Below are 25,635 nucleotides of genomic sequence, written 5' to 3' on the forward strand. Positions count from 1 at the left end.
AGCGTAAAAAAACAGCATCACTTTCTTCTATAGAAGTTTATATGAACACATCGTACACCTCCATAGTTTGCAGCTTGAACAGGTTTTAGCCACAGGACACATGCTTCTTTTGTTTTCAGGCAAAAACAATTGGACTGAAAATAATCTTAATTAAATAATGCAAAATATGCTCTTGTAGAAGGAGTAAAATATTTCACGGTTTCTGTTTGAAACTTTTACACGACAGAAAATAAAACACCACATCCTACTCCATACCACCTTTAAACACCACATCCTGCTCCATACCACCTTAAACACTCCACATCCTGCTCCATACCACCTTAAACACTCCACATCCTGCTCCATACCACCTTAAACACTCCACATCCTGCTCCATACCACCTTTAAACACCACATCCTGCGCCGTAGCACCTTAAACACCACAACCTGCTGCATACTGCCTTTAAACACCACATCCTGCTCCGTACCACCTTAAACACTCCACATCCTGCTCCATACCACCTTTAAACACCACATCCTGCTCTGTACCACCTTAAACACTACATCCTGCTCCATACCACCTTAAACACTCCACATCCTGCTCCATACCACCTTAAACACTCCACATCCTGCTCCATACCACCTTAAACACTCCACATCCTGCTCCATACCACCTTTAAACACCACATCCTGCGCCGTAGCACCTTAAACACCACAACCTGCTGCATACTGCCTTTAAACACCACATCCTGCTCCGTACCACCTTAAACACTCCACATCCTGCTCCATACCACCTTTAAACACCACATCCTGCTCTGTACCACCTTAAACACTCCACATCCTGCTCCATACCACCTTTAAACACCACATCCTGCTCCGTACCACCTTAAACACATCATATCCTTCTCCATACCACCTTTAAACACCACATCCTGCTCTGTACCACCTTTAAAACACTGCACATCCAGCTCCATACCACCTTTAAACACCACATCCTGCTCCAGACCACCTTTAAACACCACATCCTGCCCTGTACCACCTTAAACACTCCTCAACCTGCTCCATACCACCTTTAAACACCACATCCTGCTCCATACCACCTTTAAACACCACATCCTTCTCCATACCACCTTTAAACACCACATCCTTCTCCATACCACCTTTAAACACCACATCCTGCTTCGTACCACTTTAAACACTCCACATCCTGCTCCATACCACCTTCAAACACCACATCCTGCTCTGTAACACCTTTAAAACACTCCACATCCAGCTCCATACCACCTTTAAACACCTCATCCTGCTCCGTACCACCTTAAACACATTATATCCTTCTCCATACCACCTTTAAACATCACATCCTGCTCTGTACCACCTTAAACACTCCACATCCTGCCCCATACCACCTTTAAACACTACATCCTGCTTTGTACCACCTTAAACACTCCTCAACCTGCTCCATACCACCTTTAAACACCACATCCTGCTTCAAACCACCTTTAAACACCACATCCTGCTCCGTACCACCTTTTAAACACTCCACATCCAGCTCCATACCACCTTTAAACACCACATCCTGCTCCATACCACCTTTAAACACTACATCCTGCTTTGTACCACCTTAAACACTCCTCAACCTGCTCCATACCACCTTTAAACACTACATCCTGCTTCAAACCACCTTTAAACACCACATCCTGCTCCGTACCACCTTTTAAACACTCCACATCCAGCTCCATACCACCTTTAAACACCACATCCTGCTCCATACCACCTTTAAACACCACATCCTGCTTCATACCATCTTAAACACTCCACATCCTGCTCCATACTACCTTTATACACCACATCCTGCTCCATACCACCTTAAACACTCCACATCCTGCTCCATACCACCTTTATAACACCTCACATCCTGCTCCGCACCACCTTTAAACACCACATCCTGCTCCATACCACCTTTAAAACACTCCACACCACCTTAAACAGTCCACATCCTGCTCCATACCACCTTAAACACTCCACATCCTACTCCATACCACCTTTAAAACACTCCACATCCAGCTCCATACCACCTTTAAAATACTCCACATCCTGCTCCATACCACCTTTAAAACACCACATTCTCTTCTGAACACAGAATTCAGCAAAAGAGAAGCTGTGGCAAAATTTAATCAGTACCTCATTTAAAGTGGATTGCACTGCTCTACAAAAAAGCTCAGGTACCAGAATGAAACTGCTGCATTACTTAAGGTGGTATGATTTTATCCATAAGTTTAGGCTTCAGAATGTAGTTTCACTATTTAAGGTGGAGTGGACAGTTCTGGTAGAAAGGGTATTGGACCGTTTAATGTGGAACAGACTGTTGTATTAAGTCAGTTAAGCATCAGAATTTAAATACTGCACCATTTAAGGGAACGTAAAATCTTTTTATAGTTAGCTTAACCTCAGACTTCACCTGCCACATCATTTAAGGTGGAATGGCCCATTCTATTAATAAGATTAAGCTCCAGATTGGAACTGCTGCACCATTTAAGGTGGAACACAGATTTCTTTCAAGAATCGGATAGGCTCCAGAACTTAACTGCTGCAAAATTTAAGGTGGAATGGATAATTGTTGTAAGACGCTCAGGCACCATAATGGATTTTATGTGTTTGTTGTTGTGTTGTTTTTTTGTTTTTTTTACTCAGTTTTGGTTTCTTTTGTATTGTGTCCTGTATTTTAATTTCATTCTTTCATACCACATAATAAACATACCTTACTCTGCAGCACAACTTTAAAGAAGCAAGCAACCATTTTCCTGAGGGATTCCTCTTCACGATGTGACTCAGATGTTACACTGACACCTATTGGCCTGGATGAGAGACTGTATAACAAACTCATTTACACATGGATGCCCCCATGTGCTGAACAATCTCCATGAAGCATAGACAGGTTCAATGAACGTTCACTGTTTTTTTTTACAATGTATATATATATATATATATATATATATATATATATATATATATATATATATATATATATATATTTGAGCTACATGAATACACTGCACACCACAGGACACGTTTATGACACGCTACACAAAATACAGTATTCACTACAGGATTTTCCAGGAGCTGCAGGAAAATGAGCACAGCTCTGAGGGGAATAAAACAGAGTTTTACACCATAACATGATTACATAATGCAGTGTGTACCTCTTCTCCTGCTGTACAGATCCACACACACACACACACACACACACACACACACACACACACACACACTCACAGCAAACCGGAAAAACCAAAGTAAACCGATATAAAATGCTTTAAAAAAGAGAAATGAAAACATGGAGCAGATTTGTGTTGGTGACATCAGCTTCATAAACGAAACACACATGGAACAGCTCCTAATTCTGAGGATTTCTGCACACACACACACACACACACACATATGCACAAGCTTGCATCTGTGAATTGTGGGGACTTTACATGGGCTTCCATTCAGGAAATTGTGGGGACCAGCTGGTTGTTCCCACAAGGAAGAAACGCCTCCATAGTGTGAGTGTGTAAACTTATTTTGGTCCTTATTTTAACCTTATTTTAATAACCTAAACCTAAACTTATTTTAACCTTGATTATCGCCTAACACTCACCGTGACCCTTACCCTGACCCTAGCCCTGAACTTCAAGCTTTATTTCATATAGAAATGTAATGTTTTACATTACAGAGACATTTATACACAAAGGATGACAAGCCCGCACAATGTGAACAGATTCTGGTCCCTAGAACACATACACACAAACACACACAGAGAGAGAGAGAGAGAGAGAGAGAGAGAGAGAGAGAGAGAGAGAGAGAGAGAGAGAGAGAGAGAGAGAGAAAGAGAGAGGCAAACACACAAATATGCCCCAACACTCACATACAAACACAGACATGCATTCATACATGCAAACACACACACACACACACACACACACACACACACACACACACACACACACACTCACAGCAAACCGGAAAAACCAAAGTAAACCGATATAAAATGCTTTAAAAAAGAGAAATGAAAACATGGAGCAGATTTGTGTTGGTGACATCAGCTTCATAAACGAAACACACATGGAACAGCTCCTAATTCTGAGGATTTCTGCACACACACACACACACACACACATATGCACAAGCTTGCATCTGTGAATTGTGGGGACTTTACATGGGCTTCCATTCAGGAAATTGTGGGGACCAGCTGGTTGTTCCCACAAGGAAGAAACGCCTCCATAGTGTGAGTGTGTAAACTTATTTTGGTCCTTATTTTAACCTTATTTTAATAACCTAAACCTAAACTTATTTTAACCTTGATTATCGCCTAACACTCACCGTGACCCTTACCCTGACCCTAGCCCTGAACTTCAAGCTTTATTTCATATAGAAATGTAATGTTTTACATTACAGAGACATTTATACACAAAGGATGACAAGCCCGCACAATGTGAACAGATTCTGGTCCCTAGAACACATACACACAAACACACACAGAGAGAGAGAGAGAGAGAGAGAGAGAGAGAGAGAGAGAGAGAGAGAGAGAGAGAGAGAGAGAGAGAGAGAGAGAGAAAGACAGAGGCAAACACACAAATATGCCCCAACACTCACATACAAACACAGACATGCATTCATACATGCAAACACACACACACACACACACACACACACACACACACACACAAATACAGAAATAAAAAAGTGCACACAAACACACTCTTCAGTGTCAAGAGGCACAGCTGCAGCCCCCACCCCCCCTCGCTCTCACTCTCCCACTCGACATGAATGAAGCCAAATTAATATCCATGACGTCATATGGCTAATCTCTTTAAACCATTCTGCTAATAAATGTCACACTCCTCTGGCACGAGGAGCGAAAGAGAAAAGAAAGAAAGAGAAACCCTCCTCCTTTCATTCCAGCCCAGTATTTCATGCTTGTCCCGTTCCATTATTAATATGCTTCGTCAAATATGGGCTACAGCAGAAGATCTTTAAACAAAGCCCAGACGTGTGCAGTGTGAGGGCTGGAGACACAAGAGCGGGTTTTGTTTTGTTTACGCCGAGACTAATCAAGGCTTAACGTGTGACTAAAACTAGACATATAAACACAAACACACTACTTGTCCACACATTTGTGGACACCCTGTACAACAAGTGAGTTCTGCTATTTAAAGCAACAGTATGTAGTATTTTTACCGTGCAATTCATTCATTCCAGAAATACAATAGCATCTATCATAGCAAGCACCTCACAACAGCATAGCAACCACTAAAATACCACAGCGACTGCCATAACAACTATCTAGCAGCTCCATAGCGCCTACCAGAAATAAATAAGCAAGTGTCATAGCAACCACCTGAAATACCATAGCAACTGTCATAGCAACCACCTGAAATACCACAGCGACTGCCATAACAACTATCTAGCAACTCCATAGCGCCTACCAGAAATAAATAAGCAAGTGTCATAGCAACCACCTGAAATACCATAGCAACTGTCATAGCAATCACCTGAAATACTATAGCAAATGTTATCTAGCAACAGCATAGCAACCAGTAGAAATACCACAGCAACTGCCATAGCATCTAACACCATAGTAACTACCAGAAATGAAATAGCATCATAGCAAGCATTTAGCAAAATCATTGAGTTTAGCATCTGCCTGGAATTTCCACCAACTCCTTAGCATCACTTCAGCTGCATCTTCTTCAGGAAAAACACGTTTCCATGGTTTTCGATCTTTTTTTTAAAGAAAGTTCACAATGACATGTGTTAGAAGTGTTTTCTTTGCTGAGGCCATGAACATTTCTGAAAAATGTGAGAAACACAGGGAAAAAGGCAGCGCTCCTTCAGCGTCGGGGCCACGCAGATTCAACAGTGTCATTAGGATCAGAAGCGTCTCTGTGGCCTACGCGAGACCAATTCAGTAATTAGATTAACACAAAGAGATAGTGCTGTATGACAGAGAGGGAGAAGACTGAACCACCCAAGATTTTTTGTTGTTGTTTTTAATTCTCCTCCTCAGAATTGCGTAACTTTGGCATGAGCCACCGCTTATTATTATGTCACTCGTACCGCCGGCTTTCCGTAGCGAGTTGGGGGAGAGTAAAACGGTTAGGGAAGAGAGAGAGAGAGAGAGAGAGAGAGAGAGAGAGAGAGAGAGAGAGAGAGTGAGTGGGTTTGAGACTTGAAGAGAAACCAGAGTGTTTTATTTCTCGCTGCCAAAGCTTTCAGGCCTGGGATTCTTCGCCTGTTGGTGTTGATTTTTTTGCCTTGTTTTTTCTGTGTGCAGTTCTGTTTTTGAGCAGGCCACCCTCAGCACGCTCCGGTGCTTGGCCACTGCCAACTTCCCCTCTCAGCTCACAGAGCCACAAAAAAAACACTATAAACAGCTTCTGAGCTCATTCAAAGCAAGAGTTTGGCGAGGAGTCAGATTGAGACGATTTACTCTATGTCTCGGTGTGTTTGCGAAGCTAACAGCAGCATCAGAAGCCACCGCGGAGTCAGGACTATGTCCACAACTGGGTCAGAATCCACACAGTCTGAGTCCATCTCAGAATGCTTACAGATAACTTTACAAACAGTGAGTGTATGACGATAACTGGCATAAAAGGTGTGTGCTACCGTTGCCAATTAGGTGTGTTCTCCCTGTGTCTGCGTGGGTTTCCTCCGGGTGACTGTCTGTGAGGAGTGTGGTGTGTTCTCCCTGTGTCTGTGTGGGTTTCCTCCAGGTGACTGTCTGTGAGGAGTTGGTGTGTTCCCTGTGTCTGCGTGGGTTTAGTCCGGGTGACTGTCTGTGAGGAGTGTGGTGTGTTCTCTCTGTGTCTGCGTGGGTTTAGTCCGGGTGACTGTCTGTGAGGAGTGTGGTGTGTTCTCTCTGTGTCTGTGTGGGTTTCCTCCAGGTGACTGTCTGTGAGAAGTGTGGTGTGTTCTCTCTGTGTCTGCATGGGTTTCCTTCAGGTGATCTGGTTTCCTCCCGCTCCAAAAACACACGTTGGTAGGTGGATTGGAGACTCAAAAGTGTCCGTAGGTGTGAGTGTGTGAGTGAATGTGTGAGTGCGTGTCGCCCTGTGAAGGACTGACGCCCCCTCCAGGATGTGTTCCTGCCTTGCGCCCAGTGATTCCGTGTAGGCTCTGGACCCATCTCGACCCTAAACTGGATAATGAATGAATGCCTATAATTGGACAGCAACAATATGTAGATAAATACACACAGTCACATGAACAAGACAGGACAGACACACACATTCAATCAAACACAATCAGATACAGACACACAGTTTATCACACACACAAAAAGACCTGCACATCAACACACACACACACACACACAGATACACACAAAATAACATTCAAGAGAAAAAAAACACCAACATATCTCGCTCTTTCCCTCTCCCTCTCTCTCTCTCTCTCTCTCTCACACACACACACACACGATCTAGAAAGTCAGGCACATTTTTCATCCCGAGTGAATACTCTTTGTATTTGCATGATTCTTCGATGGCGCGATGTTCCCGGCCAATCACACGTCACATTAGCGCGCCGCGGCTTATGCTAATTTAAGGTGGCGCTGTCTCTGAGGGCCTGTCACAGTCACTGGTCCCTTCTTCCCTTCCTCCTTTCTTTCTTCTCCACTCTTTCTCTCTTTCTTTCTTTCTTCTTCACTCCGCCTGTTATCCAATTATGCTCTCTCTCTCTCTCTCTCTCTCTCTCTCTCTCTCTCTCTCTCACACACACACACACACACACACACACACACAGAGAGAGAGACAGATACTCTCTCTCTGCTCCTATAGAGGCCCAGATACATCAGCCAGCCACTCCACTACAACACAGTGATTTATGGCCTGTGTTTCCACCTTAAATAAAGGCCTGGATGGGAGAGGGGGATCAGATGAGATCGGAGAAAGAAAGAAACACCAGCCATAAAATAACACCCCCACCCCACACACACACACACACACACACACACATGACGCCCCGGAGCCTGAATGGATTTGAAAGTGTTTTTTGTGATTTTTTTTTCAAATCCACAAATCTGTTAATAATTATTAATAATTAATCAGTGATAATCACCCTATAATCAACACAATGAAGCACAGTAATCAATCATTTGATTTGATTATTCACAATTAGTCACAAAAATCTGTGTGTGTGATTGTGTGGTTGTATGATTACAAGTGTGTGTGTGTGTGTGTGTGTGAAGGGTGGGGCTTTAATACTAATTAATAAACATGGTCTGGTTAATGACACTCATCTGATTGGCTCAAGTTTGATCGTAAAAACGCAAGCGGCAGAAAATCGCAGCCTAGCGCTGTGTTCCACACTGAGCTGTAGTCACACTGCATTGTTATTGGGTTCAGAAAACACAGTGGACAACAATCACAAAATGCCCCACAAAAATTACCCATAATCCACTGCATTGTAGTAAAACCCTGCATGAGGTAGTGTCCGAAATCATTCACTACCTCAGTCTTTATTTACGGCCTGTGTTTCCACATTAAATAAAGCGTGGGGTGGAAGAGAGGAATCAGATGAGCTCGGAGAAGGAAAGAAAGCCAGACCATAAACAGCCGCAGAGTTTATCCCCCGTAAATAAGGGTCCGGCTGTCTGCAGAACCCCCTCCTCGCGGACGCTGGGTTACATTACAGTGATTAGTTCTGGATGTAAAGAAGAGTGTGTTTTCATTGCTTTTGTTTGGGAGTGAATTAGCTGCGGGATTACGAGCCCCGTCGCCATGACGATGTCCCCTGTAATCTTGCTGAGGTGGGCGAAATACCAGGTTTATGAGATTCATACATTTACTTACACACACACACATAAATATGTGTGTATACACTCTGCAGCCCTACAATTACAGACTGTGGTCCACCTGTTGCTCTGCATACTTTGTTATCCCCCTTCCCCCCTGTTCCTCAGCGCTCAGGACCCCCACAGAGCAGGTGTGATGTGGTGGTGGATCATTCTCAGCGCTGCAGTGACACTGACGTGGTGGTGGTGTGTTAGTGTTTGTTGTGCTGGTGTAGAGTGGATCAGACACAGCAGTGCTGCTGGAGTTTTTAAACCCCTCAGTGTCTGGACTGAGAACAGTCCACCGACCAAAAACATCCAGCCGACAGCGTCCTGTTTCACTGATGAAGGACTAGAGGACGAGCGACACACACTGTGAGCGACTTTACATCTACAAGGTGGACCTACAAGGGAGGAGCATCTCACAGAGTGGACAGAGAGTGGACACAGGGTTTAAAAACTCCAGCAGCACTGCTGTGTCTGATCCACTCTACACCAGCACAACACACACTAACACACCACCACCACGTCAGTGTCACTGCAGCGCTGAGAATGATCCACCACCACATCACACCTGCTCTGTGGGGGTCCTGAGCACTGAGGAACAAGGGGGAAGGGGGATGATTAAGTATGCAGAGCAACAGGAGGACTACAGTCTGTAAATGTAGAGCTGTGTGGTCAGTGGAGCTGAGAGAGTGGACAGTGCGTGTAGAAACAGAGTGGTATATTTAATGGTAATTAATGTTAATAAATTAATGTTATTAATTCACTCTGAAATTCAGCCAGGGGTGTTTTACTTTTCAAATGAAACTGTTCCAGTGGAAATCAGCCTGGGATTCCATAGTGGAGAATGTTAAACTGCTGATAAATAAAAGATGATCGTAATTAAAAGCAAAGGAACTTGCGGCCGCAGTGGATACGCCGCCACGCCTCGGAAAACAAACACAAAGCAGGCGATAAATCAGCGGGTGTGAAGGGAAGTGAAGCAAAGCCCTGACGGAGCCGAAACACGACCAAAACACGGAATTAATCCGCCTCCCGGGAGCCGGCAAACATCCGATCAATAACGCATCGGACCCTGCGATGGTCCACAAATCCACTCGGGTTCACTTCCTCTCGTAAACATCAGCTCAGACTCCCTCCATACTCCTCAGACCCGTGTGTCAAATCACACACCATCATTTCCTGTCAAACTGGAATTCCAGATTCCAGGAGATTTGTGCTTCCAAGAAATGATCAGATTTATCAAAATATTTACCTTTACTGGATCATACACCAAACGGCTTTAAAAGCTGGGAATGTACAACAGACAGGGGCTGGAAAAGTTCAGGCTGAAAGGCAGGAAAAGTCTGGGAGGCTGGAATAGTTGGGAAAATCCGGGAGAGGTGGAAACACTTAAAAATAAAGGTGCTACAATGGGTTCTTTGAGCGACGCCATAGAAGAACCATGTTTTTAAAGAGATGTGTGAAGAACCTTTGAAACATTTAAAAACACCTCACTCCATCCTGAGGTTCTTTACCCATTTAAACGTAGTGAAGAAGTGGTTCTTCCTCAGCTTCACTCATAGAACCTTTTGTAGCACCTTTATTTTTAAGAGTGAATGAAAAAAATATGGACTAGAAAATGGTTTAAGTCCAGAAGGTGGGGGAGGGACGGGGTGTTTGCTGCAGAAAAGAAAATGTAGGGAAAGAAACTGCAGACTAATGGAAGGACAAGGTAAAAAATATAATATCAATAAAATAATGCCAGGTATAAAAGCTTGATGAAGTCATCTTGAAGTTTGAGGAATTAAGAGAAGACTGAAGATGAGAATGCCTGGAAAAAAACGTAGACTAGAAGACAGGAAAAGTCAGGAATTGATACAAACTATTGGTGCTTTTTCAGTGCATGGGTCCGGCTCCACACGGCTCCACGCGGCTCGGCACAGCTCGGCACGGCTCCACACGGCTCGGCTCACTTAAAGCTTGCTGATTTTCAACTAGATCAGCTCCCTGCGAATTCCCCGTCTCTAACAGGAATTGCAGACTTTGGAATCCACAACAAGTGGTAACAAGTGGTGATGAAGTGGTAACATCAAGCGCTGTTTACTCATTGTGTATTCACATGTTGTTTGTTGTTGTTGTTTTTTGGACTGAACACGGCTCCACCCCAATTCTCACAGATTGGTGTCACATGGTCGGGTTTCGCTAGAAATTTTCCTCAGCCACCGACCCAAGGAGTGCTTGAACCTCTTCAAAAACCCCTCGGGGGAATGGAACCCGGCGCAAACAGGGACTGGGAAAGTACCCGGTTCCAGGACCGGGACCAGATTTGGCAAGTGGAAAAGCAAAAGAGTCGAGTCGAGTAGGTTCCATGTGGTGGAAAAACACTATATGAGGCAGAAATAGCTGGGGAAACCTGAAACATCTGGAAAAGCTGCAAAAAAATCATTCCGAAGTTTCAGAAGACTGAAAAATGTGGGAAAAATCTACAGGACGGGAAAGCTGGGAAAATATAACACCATGCAAAACTTAAAGTCATTTTCTGGTCAGGGATTAACTAATGGACTGACAAAAAAATGACTCATCCATTATGACTCGACTCTGACTCGTTCTAGTGATTCGACACTTGAATTCCGACGACTTGAGTTTGATTTGTATCTGATCCATGAATCAAGGTGAATTCACATCCCAGTCACATGCCGCTCGACCCAGACTCTTACTCCACTGACATGGGACTGGGATCTGACTCGCGCTCCAGTGACTGGCATCAGGATCGTCATGTGACTCATGATGTGACTCTGACGTGGCTCAGATTCCTGTCTTGTACTGGAGCATTGACTCAAACACACTTCCCTACACTCAGCTGGATGTATACAGCACTGTGCACACGTTTTATGTTATTTATCAGAGAAATAAGAGCTGGTACCACTTTAGAAGAAGAGTTCACTAATCATTAATAATCAGTTATAGCACACAGACTGAAAGGGTAACCGTGAACATGACTGAGACCCCAGACTCGATTTAATCTCACATCCCCATGACTCATGACTTGGTCTTGAATTCATGTTGTTTGTGGCTCAACTCGGAATTGCATCCCAGTGACTTATTCTTCGACTCTGACTCAGAGCCTATTACCCCTGGACATGTGTAGGTCTCCCAGTGGCCACCCAACTAGGCTTTGAACCAATTCATTGTGAGTTTGATCTCAGCTGATTACAGCTTGTTTTTTGGAGCAAAGGCACTTAACCTCAGCTCCCTGTGGGTGAGGAATAATAACGATTCTGGACAAAAACATCAGCTCCGTTACATAACAGCAGCGTTTCAGGACACTGCGTCAATACTGCGATACCAGGCCCTTTAACACAATCAAATGCTAATGGAATTAGTCCAGCTCCCGGCCAGTCGATTTGGTGAGATTCTGTGGGGGGATTTTGGGGGTAATTGAATTGCTGAAAAAAAAGGAAAGGCCTCGGGGTCGAGATAATTGATGGATTAGTTACAAAATCATTGTTAAAGCCATTGTTAAAATGTTTTAAAAAGGTCTGTTTTTTTTTTTTTTTTATTCAAATGGAAGGCAATTACTTCACCTCTCAATGGGACTGACAAGTTAAATTAATAAGCTGACATTTGTATAAAAAATTAAATGAAAAAAATCATAGCAGCGGTGCTGTCATAAATAGGAGAAATTAATGACCCTTCAATATGAAATATGCCATTTAAATAAAGAGTGTGAAGGCCTGCCTTTTGAATAATGCATCACTGTACTCAGAACCGAAGAATGAAGAGGTGAACAGCCAGGAAACCCGCTGAGGACGACGCTGTTTTCTTTTCCCCGTGATTTTTTTACACCTCGGCTGCGGGGAAACACGGGTTACTGAACTGAGCAGGGTCCAATTACACAATAATCAGCTTTCACAACACACAGACAGCACCGAGCAAACACGGCCTGCTGGTGTACCACCACACTGTGCTTCCACAGCCCACAACACCAGCGTCTTTATATCACAGAAGTCTGGGTGCTCCTCGGTACGACACCAGGCTCTTGTCACTGGGAACCGAGATCATGTGTTAAATGTCAGTCAACCCTCAGATTTAACACCGCGTCTGGACCTGCGTTCACTGCCCAAACAATCACAAGAGAGATTATTAAACATGCTCCTCTCAGCCCCACTTCTTGTTTTCTTTTTCCTCCAAAGGCAAGCCTTTCCCTGTAAACCATGGCCATGCCACGCGCTACGAGCTTCCCCCTTCATTTATCAAGTCACCTGTCTCCTCCTTTATGATGAGGTGAACAGCCGTAAAACCCACAGAGGAGGACACTTTACTAAAGATTAATTCTTTACAGCTCTCAGCTGCGGGAAAACACAGGACACAGAACTCAACGGGGTCCAATTACAGAGCAGTTTGCTTTCAAACCACGAGAAAACACACAGAAAACACAGAGCCAACACATGGTGTACACGGAAAAACACATGCACAAAAAAAACTTTAAAAACAACAGGATACAAACAGAAAACAGGTGCACATTCACATACAAAACACAAACTTTTTCTCTGAATGAGTCAAGGCTCAAAACTAAACGCTACGGCGGCGTTTTTAATCTTTAGCTCAAGTGACACACACAAAAAATATAAATCACCACCACAGTGACAGAGGCTTGTGAACTGCACACTAATTCTACAGAGAACACACTCTGTACTCATCTTAAAAGTGTGAGTTCAGCAGGCTACAAAATATTAACCCACGACACCGTTTCTTATGAAGGACGTGATGAACTGCTGCTGGGAAACTTTCCACCATTTTGTTGAAAGGGTGAAAGTGGTGCACAGTGTAGGTCATAAATAACGGATTCTGCAGTAAAATAGTGCACTGTGTGTCAGATTATAAAACTATTTATTTTCGATACACGCTTCACGTCCCTCTCGTTTTAGTCCGCTGTCTGAGTGCAGATTTGTTTTATATTCTGTGATGTGTGATGTAGGGAGTAGGGCACTATTTGGAACAAAGGCAACACTTTCCAGGTGTGAGGAGCTCCTCCTTTTTAAATTCCCATTGGATTGTGGGACATTTGTGTCCATCGTTACCGTATTCAAGCATCGACTGGGTCTAAGTGTGCACTGGGGAATGTTTAGTGAACTCAGCTTTGACACTTGTGACACACTACACACTCAAACACCCATTCATTCATTATCTGTAACCCTTATCCAGTTCAGGGTCGCCGTGGGTCCAGAGCCTACTTGGAATTATTGGGCGCAAGGCAGGAATACACCCTGGAGGGGGCGCCAGTCCTTCAAAGGGCAACACAGACACACTTTTTTTATTGCACTATTTCAATTGTTTTAAATGCCTTTTATGTTTTTACTGTTTCTTTTGACTCTGTAAATCACTCTGAATTGCTCTTGCATGTTAAAGGTGATCTATAAATAAACTAATCTGGTCTTGCCTAGTTAGAATTAATATCAAGTGTGCAATTGGGACACAGCCCTTATTTAGAGACATGGGCATTTCTCCATTCGTTTACCATCAAGGGACACGTCTCCTCCTCCTTTATAAAGTCTCTCTAGCAAGAGTCGCGCGTCAAAACCAGGCTAATAACCCTCCACAAGGCTATAATCCCCACCTCCACGGCTCCGGGGTCAGACTCAGAGTCAAATAAAGATGAGGAACCCACGCTAAGCGTGTGGAGCTAATTAACCTTAGCACCGACATGCTCCCCACATGCTAGGAATTAGCACTTATTAGCAGGTATACTAAACGATCTCGTGTAAGCACATCAGAAGCTCAGCCGCCCAATTTCATCGAGCCTTGGGTCAACATTAGAGCGGCTCAAGACTCTTCACCGGCCTCAAGAACAAGCTCTCAGAGGATCATGGGTAAATTATTCTTGATTTAATGATAATTGTACAAGTTTTATATTGTATTACATTTGTATTGTTTGTATTAATATTATTACAACTAAATCACACAGCACATGCTTCCAGAGGCACTGTAAACATCCTGTGGTGTTTATTTCCAGGAGTAAATAACTATCCCTCTCCTCACAGCGCCCCCAGCAGGCGGGTTACAGAAGCGCAGCGGCTCTGATCACGCGCTCATCGCTGTACCACTGGGATAAAACATAATTAATCTCCCCCATTAAATACCCCCAGAGATTAATAACTCCTCTTCTTTCAGTTCGTGATGATCTGAAGCCGTTCTGCACCGTTTACTCTTTCATCCTCCTCTTTTTCCCTGTTGCTCGCCTCTCCATCGGTTAGGGGTGAATTAACGAAGGCACTTTAGCACTGATTTACCGCAAATCCATTAAAAACTGCACGGGAAAGACCTTCACACACACACACACACACACACACACACACACACACACACAAACACATAAGGCATACACTCAGAACGATAGAGACAATAATTTAAATGCTTTTAATGCAGTGGAAGGGGTGAAACCAGGTGAAGAAGAATTAAAACAGAAGGAAGACAAATAAAAGAAACAGAGAGAAAGAGTGTGTGTGTGAGAGAGAGAGAGAGAGATGAAAATGAGAGAAAGAGAATGAAGGGGGTGGTGAAAGAAAGAAAGAAAGAAAGAAAGAAAGAAAGAAAGAAAGAAAGAAAAAAAGAAGACAGCACAGAATGAGGAGAGTTCTCAGTGCTGCTACTGACAGAGAACCACAGAGGAGACCCGAGCTGAATCTGGACCTCCTCGGTGCTGGGGAACCCAGCGTGCTCATCCGGACCCGGTGGGCGGAGCTAGAAGCCGTGCCGATAACTGATTGGTTAAAGATAATCTGATCTGACATTTTAAAGCCCTCTGTCGAACCAGACACTTCAGTCGCTAACAGTGGGCAACACAGACTCTGATTGGCTCTCATTGGCTCTGATTGGTCGGCTGCGGAGGGACACCCCCCTCGTCTGTGTACGGTCAGAGGAGCAGATCAGAGTCCAGTGTAAGACACGAAAGGATGGACTGAATGATACCTCATTGTGGAACGGGGTTCTGGAGTTCCACTAAACACTGTCTCTGTCTCTGCCCCAAACCCAGACGCTGAGGAGCACAGCCTGCAGTCGAGAAAAATCCGGACGGGATCCGCTCTCCAGACACAGGATAATGGCAGGAGGTGGGGTGTGTCTCGGGGGATGGGTTAAAGTGTGTTTCTATAAAACTTCACATACACAACACTTTCAGACACACACACACACACACAATTCCATTTCAGCACCAAATTGCCGTGCAGTCAGTCTTCCTTTGAAGAACTCCGGAGAGAAAGAGAGAGAGAGAGAGAGAGAGAGAGAGAGAGAGAGAGAGAGAGAGAGAGAGATAGAGAGAGAGAGAGACTCGGAGAGAGAGAGAGAGAGAGAGAGAGAGAGAGAGAGAGAGAGAGAGTGTGAGAGAAAGAGAGAGAGAGAAAGAGAGAGAGAGACAGAGAGAGAGAGAGAGAGAGAGAGAGAGAGGGAGAGACTCGGAGAGAGAGACTCGGAGAGAGAGAGAGAGAGAGAGAGAGAGAGAGAGACAGAGAGGGAGAGAGAGACTCGGAGAGAGAGAGAGAGAGAGAGAGAGAGAGAGAGAGAGAGAGAGTGTGAGAGAAAGAGAGAGAGAGACAGAGAGAGAGTGTGAGAGAAAGAGACAGAGAGAGACTCGGAGAGAGAGAGAGTGTGGGGGTTAAAGATGGAAATGAGGAGGTAAAGGTGTGACACAGAGGCTCCAGTTGTTTTTTTTTTTTTTTCATCGTCTTAGTATAGTTAGCAAATATCTTCATTAAAGCCTTAATTGGACACTGTCTAACAGGCCCTGCCTCTGGAAACTCCCATGTGTGTGTGTGTGTGGTTGATGATCTATGACCCTTCAGGTCACTGTGATCTGACCTTTCAGCCAACTACAGACCGAAGTTGTGTTTGTTTCTGTTGTTTTTTCTGTTGTTTTTGACCCGAGAAAGATCAGTGTGTTTTTACTGCACTCACACACATACAAACACAATCCAGTACATGTGAATTGTGGGGACATTACAAAGTCATCCGTTCATTTTGTGGAGACTGTGGAAACCGTACGTTTCCAGTGTGAGTGTGAAGCCTTAGCTGAACGCTGTCACCACTCTGTCTTTAAATCCACTTCCACTGGAGAAAACTAGAGAAAAATATCCTTAACATTTGTAACTGTTTACTTCTCTCTAAGGCACATTGCTACAAAGAGAGACATCCATTCCAAGGTTATTCCGACTCTTAAACAATATCCATGGATATAAATTAGCCAAAAAAGGGCATGAGAGGTCAAAAAACCACTCGTTGGCTCTTCTCTTTCTCTTTCTCTTTCCACCACACACTCCAACTCTTGTATTCCAGAAGGCAGTTATAAAAACAAAAGAAAGAAACCTAGTCATTGTTCAAATAAAATAAATGAGCTCTTAAACATTACTGTAGATAAACTGTGAATATTTCAAATGGTAAATAATTAACACTCCTTACACTTCAATTAATCATTTAAAAAAACATTGTAGCCCAATGACTCAAAGCACTTAATCATTTACGCTCCCACATTTATTTACCGTTAACTTTCCATAGGTTAAAAACTTGTGCCCATCTGAAAATGTAATGATTACCTTGTGGGGACCAGATGATAGCAGACAAGTCCCCACAGTGTGAGTGTGTAAACAGGTCCCCACAATGTTATATATGCCTTGTACACACAAACACACACACATTGCACTCAGTACAGCTCGTTATTCTTCTGCACTTTACTTGAACATCTTCTAGAAAGGTATTACACTTGATGTTAGGAGATCGCTGTGAGGGTCTGATGGCATTCAGCCTTCACGTAAACATCAGTGAGGTGTGGAGCTGGTATTGGTGATTAGTTCTGTGCTCCAGCTCATCCCAGAAGAACGGGATGCAGATCCATCTCTCCAGAGAACACTGTTCCACTGTTCCACAGTCCTCTGGCCGACTCTTGGCATTGGGTCTGTGCAGCACCTCATGTCATACAACCTGAACTGGGAGGGTGGGTTTGGATCGGGAGGCGATGTGTGTGTGTGTGTGTGTATGAGTTGTTTATGTGTGCCATGGTTTCCATTAGGAGCGAGCGGCACAGAGGGAGGCGTTCCTAATGAAAGTGAATCATTCCGGAGTCAGAAAGCAGTCGGACACTGAAGCCTTGAGTTTCCAGCGAGAGATGAATGCCCCGCCGCTCCTCTCTTCTCCTCTCTATCCATCCGTCTGCACACCATCATCCTCCTCTCACTCTGTCTCTTTATTTATTCTCTCTGTTTCTTTATTCTTCATTCTCTCTCTCTCTCTCTCTCTCTCTCTCTCTCTCTCTCTATGAGTGAATTCAGATCTCATAGTCTGTGGTCAGTGATTATAATTTCTGTACACCAATCAACATCCCTCACTAAACCCACCATCCCCACCCGTTTCTCCAGCAGGGGGAGACAGAACTCACAGCGGAACTAAACTGTAGGGGGCGCTGCTGGTTCCCACTGCTGTATCCCCACTGTACTTCATTAACACAGAAAGGTTTGTGTGGATCAATCTGTATCGGTTATATTTAAGAAACAGCTGAGCATTATGGGAGGAGTCAGTGGGTGGGTCCTAAATCAGGAGCTAATGTCTGATTGGCTGTAACTGGACGTTATGGGAGGAGTCTGTGGGCGGGTCCTAAATCAGGAGCTAGTGTCTGATTGGCTGTAACTGGACATTATGGGAGGAGCCTGTGGGCGGTCCTAAATCAGGAGCTAATGTCTGATTGGCTGTAACTGGACATTATGGGAGGAGTCAGTGGGCGGGTCCTAAATCAGGAGCTAATGTCTGATTGGCTGTAACTGGACGTTATGGGAGGAGTCTGTGGGCGGGTCATAAATCAGGAGCTAGTGTCTGATTGGCTGTAACTGGATGTTATGGGAAGAGTCTGTGGGCGGTCCTAAATCAGGAGCTAATGTCTGATTGGCTGTAACTGGACATTATGGGAGGAGTCAGTAGGCGGGTTCTAAATCAGGAGCTAGTGTCTGATTGGCTGTAACTGTACGAGCACAGGGACTTTTTCAGCAGTGTCTCTGTTTTCTTCTCGTTTTCTGACCCGCGGGAAACATCCATTCATCACGCGACATTATTACGCACATCCTCCACAGAACTGATAAATATAGAGCACACTCACACTCATCCCTCTCTTTCTCTATCCCTCTCTCTGTGGGAGCTAATGAGGGAGGAGGAATGAGAGGAAGCGGCAGAGACGAGGAAGAGGAGAGGAAATGAGAGAAGAGCACAGAGAGAGTGAGAGAGAGAGAGAAGCCTAAGGAAGGAGACAGAAAGAATGAGAGAAACAGAGATAGAAAGAGGTAATGAGAGAGAGAGGGAGCAGGAGGGAGAGAGAGATGTGGGAGACAGAAAGAGACAGAGAGGGGGAGGAGAGAGAAGGAAAGAAAAATGAGAGAGAGAGAGAGAGAGAGAGAGAGAGAGAAGACAACAAATGGGAGAGAAAATATATATAAGCAGAGGAACAGAAGGAAATAGGAAGAAGAAATTGAAGAAAGCAGAGGAGGAAAGTAACAAATGGGAGAGAGAGAAAGAGAGATAAAAATTAAATAGTGAAGAGGAGAATGATAACAGAAAAATACTTAAAATACTTTCACTGCGGTCAGTTTTCTCGTATGGTACAGAACTAACAGCAGAAGTCATCTTCCCCCCCAGTTCTACATGATTCAACTCTCCTCAGCTCTTCTGCTTCTCCATCAGGTGAATTTGGCCCTGGCAGAGGATCCCCAAAATCTCCAGCTGCAGCAGAGATCACGTTTGTTTTTATCCGACTCATGACGGCAGCTCGTAAAATGACACCGTAGTCTTTTGAAGAGGTTCAAACGCTCCTTGGATCGGTGGCCGACAAAAGAATCCAGCGAGAGCTGGACACTGCAACAAGGAAGGAACAAACTCTACTGATCTGTCTGAACTGATGAACGGAGCTGTGTTCAGTCCAAACAACAACAACACGCCAATACACCATGAGTAAACACCGCTTAACGTTACCACCGCCGTTGTTGTGGTTTCCAAAGCCCACTGTTCCCCTTAGAGACGGGGTTAGAGATGAACACCAGATACATTTCAAGGGGGAGCTGTGGGAGTAGAAAACCAACCAGGGACCAATCAGAGAGTAGAGTCCTGTAGAGTTCAGTAGAGACCATTAGTTCAGTGGAGTCCAATTGAGTCCAATAAAGTTCAGTAGAGTGCAATAGAGTTCAGTAGAGTCAGTAGAGTGCAGTAGAGTTCAGTGGAGTCCAGTAAAGTTCAGTAGAGTCCAGTAAAGTTCAGTAGAGTCCAGTAAAGTCCAGTAAAGTTTAGTAGAGTCCAGTGGAGTGCAGTAAAGTTCAGTGGAGTCCAGTAAAGTTCAGTAGTGTCTAGTAGAGTCCAGTAGAGTTTAGTGGAGTCCAGCAAAGTTTAGTAGAGTCTAGTAGAGTCCAGTACAGTTCAGTGGAATGCAGTAGAGTTCAGTAAATTTCAGTAGAGTACAGTAGAGTTCAGTATAGTCAGTGGAGTACAGTAGAGTTCAGTAGAGTTCAATAGACTTCAGTGGAGTACAGTAGAGTTCAGTAGAGTTCAGTATAGTTCAGTAGAGTACAGTAGAGTTCAGTAGAGTTCAATAGACTTCAGTGGAGTACAGTAGAGTTCAGTGGATTACAATGGAGTACAGTTGAGTACAGTAGAGTTCAGCAGAGTTCGGTGGAGTACAGTAGAGTTCAGTGGAGTTCAGTAGAGTACAGTAGAGTTTAGTGGAGTACAGTAGAGTTCAGTAGAGTTCAATAGACTTCAGTGGAGTACAGTAGAGTTCAGTACAGTTCAGTGGAATGCAGTAGAGTTCAGTAAATTTCAGTAAAGTACAGTAGAGTTCAGTATAGTTCAGTAGCGTACAGTAGAGTTCAGTAGAGTTCAATAGACTTCAGTGGAGTACAGTAGAGTTCAGTGGAGTACAGTTGAGTACAGTTGAGTACAGTAGAGTTCAGCAGAGTTCGGTGGAGTACAGTAGAGTTCAGTGGAGTACAGCGGAGTACAGTAGAGTACAGTAGAGTTCAAAATAGTTCAGTAGAGTTCAGTAGAGTTCAGAAAAGTTCAGTGGAGTACAGTAGAGTTCAGTGAGTTCAGTAGAGTACAGTAGAGTTCAAAATAGTTCAGTAGAGTTCAGAAGAGTTCAGTGGAGTACAGTAGAGTTCAGTAGAGTCCAGTAGAGATCAGTGGAGTTCAGTAGATACCAGTGGAGTACAGTAGAGTTCAGTGGAGTTCAGTAGAGTTCAGAAGAGTTCAGTGGAGTTCAGTGGAGTTCAGTAGAGATCAGAAGAGTTCAGTGGAGTTCAGTAGAGATCAGTAGAGTTCAGTGGAGTTCAGTAGAGTTCAGAAGAGTTCAGTGGAGTTCAGTAGAGATCAGTAGAGTTCAGTAGAGATCAGTGGAGTTCAGTAGATATCAGTGGAGTACAGTAGAGTTCAGTGGAGTTCAGTAGAGTTCAGAAGAGTTCAGTGGAGTTCAGTGGAGTTCAGTAGAGATCAGTAGAGTTCAGTAGAGTTCAGTGGAGTACAGTAGAGTTCAGTGGAGTTCAGTGGAGTACAGTAGAGTTCAGTGGAGTTAAGTAGAGTCCAGTAGAGTTCAGTGGAGTACAGCGAAATACAGTAGACTTCAGTAGAGTTTAGTAGAGTACAGTAGAGTTCAGTAGAGTACAGTAGAGTTCTGTAGAGTTCAGTGTAGAGTTCTGTAGAGTTCAGTGGAGTGCAGTGGAGTTCAGTAGAGTTCAGTGGAGTGCAGTGGAGTACAGTAGAGTTCAGTGGAGTACAGTAGAGTTCAGTAGAGTTTAGTAGAGTACAGTAGAGTTCAGTAGAGTTCAATAGAGTTCAGTGGAGTACAGTAGAGTTCAGTAGAGTTTAGTAGAGTACAGTAGAGTTCAGTGGAGTGCAGTAGAGTTCAGTAGAGTTCAGTGGAGTGCAGTGGAGTTCAGTAGAGTTCAGTGGAGTACAGTAGAGTTCAGTGGAGTACAGTAGAGTTCAGTAGAGTTTAGTAGAGTACAGTAGAGTTCAGTAGAGTTCAATAGAGTTCAGTGGAGTACAGTAGAATTCAGTAGAGTTTAGTAGAGTACAGTAGAGTTCAGTGGAGTTCAGCAGAGTACAGTAGAGTTCAGTAGAGTTCAATAGAGTTCAGTGGAGTACAGTAGAGTTCAGTGGAGTTGACTAGTAAAGGTACCATTTAGTGGAAAGCACTATAATGTTAACTTGTCTACCATCAAATCCTCACAGAAAATGTTTCAATGTCTGTATTCCTGTCCCAAATGTACAGAAGCTATAAGTGTAGTGTACGAGAGACAAACCCCATAAGAAGTGGCCAGAGAAGTGTCCAGAAACTTTCCTCCAGGCGAGAACTCGTGATAAAAGGTGGAGAAAAATGCCGGAAAGGGAAGGACGGCGGAGGCGGAAGAGCGGGAAGCATGGAAGTGGGAACGGAAGCTGTGATTATGGCTCACAATCGCAACGTGTTTGTATTTTCCTGCATCTCCACTGTAAATGCAGCGGCTGTTTAGCATCTTCCTCCCCCTCCCTCTCTCCCTCTCCCTCTCTCTCTCTCTCTCTCAGTAATATAAACAAACACGCTCCAGACCTGCGTTAAACGCTGCAGCGGAAAAGCCCCGCCCCCTCCTCGCTGCACGGCCCGCTGGGTAATTCAGCGCCTCATCCGAATCTTCAAACAACAAAGATAAACAAGTGTTCCAATTAAGAATTAATTACTGTTCAGACACAGGGAGCAGCCTGAGACTCCACCGGGAAAACACACACACACACACACACACAAACACACACACACACACACACACACACGAGAGAAGTGAGAGAGAGAGAGAGAGGGGGGGGGGGGAGTAAATGGGCAGATGTAGAAAAAGGGGAAAGAAAGAAAGAAAGAAAAAGTGACGCAGAGATGGAGAGGGAAAAAGCGAAGAAGAGGAAGAGGAGAGATGCAAACAGACAGTGACAGTAGAGAGAGGGAGAGTGTCAAAGATGAGCAGAAATGGGAATGAAAGTGATAAAAGAAGGAGAAATTGAGAGTTTGAGAGAGAGAGAGAGAGGAAGGGGAGGGATACAGACAGAGAGAGTGAAAGAGTAGCAGTGTAAACAAATGCGAGGGATAAAGAGGAAAGGGAAGGAGAAAGAGAGTGAGGGGTATGAGAAAGAGGGAGATTATGAACAGAGAGGGAAAAGAAAGTAAGAGGGTAGAGAGGGCAGACACAGGGTCAAGAGAGAGAGAGAGAGAGAGAGAGAGAAGGATGAATGAAGAGGGGATCTGTAGACAGACGTTCAGAGTGGCGCCGTGTCAGAGATCGGCCGAGACGTCCTCAAACTCAGTTTAGTTCTTCAGTTCAGTGCCGAGATAAACACCCAGCTCAGAGAGAGAGAGAGAGAGAGAGAGAGAGAGAGAGGGAGAGAGAGAGAGAGAGAGAGAGAGAGAGAGTCCTATTGTTCACTAAACTAAAGCCCTATTCAGAAGGGATTAGTCTTCTGAGGGGATCTAAGCTAATGTCCACAGGACGTCAGTGATGTCTATGATGGATTTGTACAGGATGAGATGAAAATAACAGAGAACGGAGTGGCTCCTCAATTAAAACACAATACCCTCACTGAGTGGATCAGTCACAGCAGAGCTACTGGAATTTTAGACTGTGTACTGTTCTGAGAACAGCTGCCCCACCAACAGTATCCAGCCCACACAGTTGTTAGTGTTCATAACTGATATTATGAAGAGTTTAAAGGTAACTTAATGAATCGGGCAATCTTTTGTCTGGACCTGCTACCAGCAAAAACCTCATTAACCTCGGGATATGATGGAGTACTCCTCCACTCTTTCTAAATGCTTTTCTGATGAGATTAAAGGAGCTGAGTGTTAGGATTAGACCAGCTTCAAGTTAGAAAGGGTGTCCACAAACTTTAAGGCATCAAATGTACTCAGGGAGTGTGTGTGTGAGTGTTTTGGCTAAAACCTCTATAACAAGCCCACAGCTGAGTAACAGCATTTTACTCCAGCCATAAAGCTGCCGCCACACACACACACACACACACACACACACACAAACACACACACCCTTTCAGATCCAATTTCAGAGCATCTCTCCCATCCTCCTCGTGGCAAATAGCAGCTCCACACACAAACACGAGGCTGAATTACAGCAAATAATCCACAGCTCTGGAGGAACTCGGAATAAAAAGCTCCACACACACACACACGCGCAGATATAATATTACACACAAAAACGCAACACAAATGCACCCAAAATGTCTGAGGAACGTGGCTCAAGCGCTGACTTCTGAGGCCTGAAACCACTCGGCACTCTTGGAGCGTGTGGTCCTCTCTAACAAGCGCCGGTCATTACCACAGCCCTGAAAAAGGCCGGACATGAAAGCTAACACACCTGCTGATTGGCTCTTTCATCTTCAGACCACTTATGATTGGGTGTTAATGTGTGTGTTTGTGTTTGTGTGTGTGTGTGTGTCAGAGATGATGGAGACACCTAACACACATCAGAGCCAATTTACTCCCTGTCTCTCGCCTTTCCCCCACTACTCCACTGAAAGAAAACACTCCAAGAGCTCAGCATCGGCAGGAGATGCTCTGAAAGTTACAGGGCTACATCTAAGGTGCCATATTCCCCCTCTTCTCCACAGTTCTGTTTCTTAATGAAACGTCTGTGACCTGCTTTGGTCCAAACCCCACAGCAGTGTTCTCCCCCTGTGTAAACAGCCCTGTTCAGAACGCCTTTCAGCACCTGTTCCTTTAAATGATAATGAGCCGCTCGCTGTTCACCCCGACCCCGAGCGCACAGCAGTGAGGAGCGAGGAGCAGAAGCTCTGGTTTTTAGCCGTTTTCACTCTGTTCTCTTTCTTCTCCGTTTTTACTCAGTGCTCTTATTTCTCCGCGCTCGTTGTGTCTGTTTTTCTGAGTTTAACCTCGTCTTTGCGCTCTCACATAAACACGGGTCCAGCGCTGTGATTGGACAGACTCAGACGAGGGGGCGTGTCCAGTGCTGTGATTGGACAGACTCAGACGAGGGGGTGGAGCCATTCTAAAGTCTCTGCACTTGACGTCAGAAGCGGAGCAGAATCAGAGCGACTCGTTTTATCCTGTGTTTCTGACTCAGGCAGATAACAGAAAACTGACTGGGGTCTTGTTTCACAGTGTGTGGGTTGGTGGACTCCAGATTTACACTTTAATGTCTCTTTGAAAGGTGCTAAATGGTGTTTTGTTGAATGTGCCCTGGCCTTAATTGACCCACCCACTCCCTCTTCCCATTCCTCAGTGCTATCAGCGCTCAGTGGGGGGCGCTATAAGATGACGGAGTGTATCACACAGTATCACAACCCACACACACAGACTCTGCTGGAGATTTGTCGCTCAGTAGGGGGTGCTCTCTGAGAGCTGAGAGATCCCACCCCATGCTGGACACACACAGCTGACCTTTCTGAAGGTCACAGCAGGGTGTGTGTGTGTGTGTGTGTGTGTGCAATGAGGGTGGGCTGGAGCTGCTTGAGATCCTATTTGTGGTGCAAGAGTGGAAAAGAAAAGTAATGTGTGTTAGAGAGTTAATGAGTGTGTGCTCGTGTTTGTATTGCTATATTATGAGGCCCAAATTTTCTCTGAGGTGCAGAAAACTGGAAGTGTAAGAGAGGAAAATAAAAAAATCCTCATGAGGCTCAAATTTCCACTCAATTGGAAAAATAAAACAGGAAAAGGAAAGTAATGATGTGTGTGTGTAATAGAGACACAGTGTGTGTGTATTTCTATCCTTACGAGGTCCAGGTTTCCACTCAGGTGCAGTAAAGTGGAAAAGCGCAGATGTCTGAGGTGTTTTTGCTGCTGTAAG

General features: G+C 44.5%; 1 protein-coding gene across 2 annotated transcripts in view; it reads right to left on the reverse strand.

Moving 5' to 3' along the window:
* The window catches only part of LOC136678746 (transmembrane protein 132C-like), a 282,915-nt gene that overhangs the window by 72,431 nt on the left and 184,849 nt on the right, over positions 1–25,635 (reverse strand). Inside the window, exon 1 of one of the 2 annotated variants that reach the window (XM_066656874.1) lies at positions 2,738–2,844. The exons of the other annotated variant lie outside the window; for it this stretch is intronic. Within the exon in view, the coding sequence (XP_066512971.1) occupies positions 2,738–2,776 (39 nt within the window). The 5' untranslated portion in view covers positions 2,777–2,844. Of the gene's footprint in view, positions 1–2,737; positions 2,845–25,635 lie in introns of those variants that run through there. 2 annotated transcript variants of the gene reach the window in all.

The sequence above is a fragment of the Hoplias malabaricus genome, chromosome Y (genome assembly GCF_029633855.1).
Source record: "Hoplias malabaricus isolate fHopMal1 chromosome Y, fHopMal1.hap1, whole genome shotgun sequence".
Taxonomy (NCBI): Eukaryota; Metazoa; Chordata; class Actinopteri; order Characiformes; family Erythrinidae; genus Hoplias; species Hoplias malabaricus.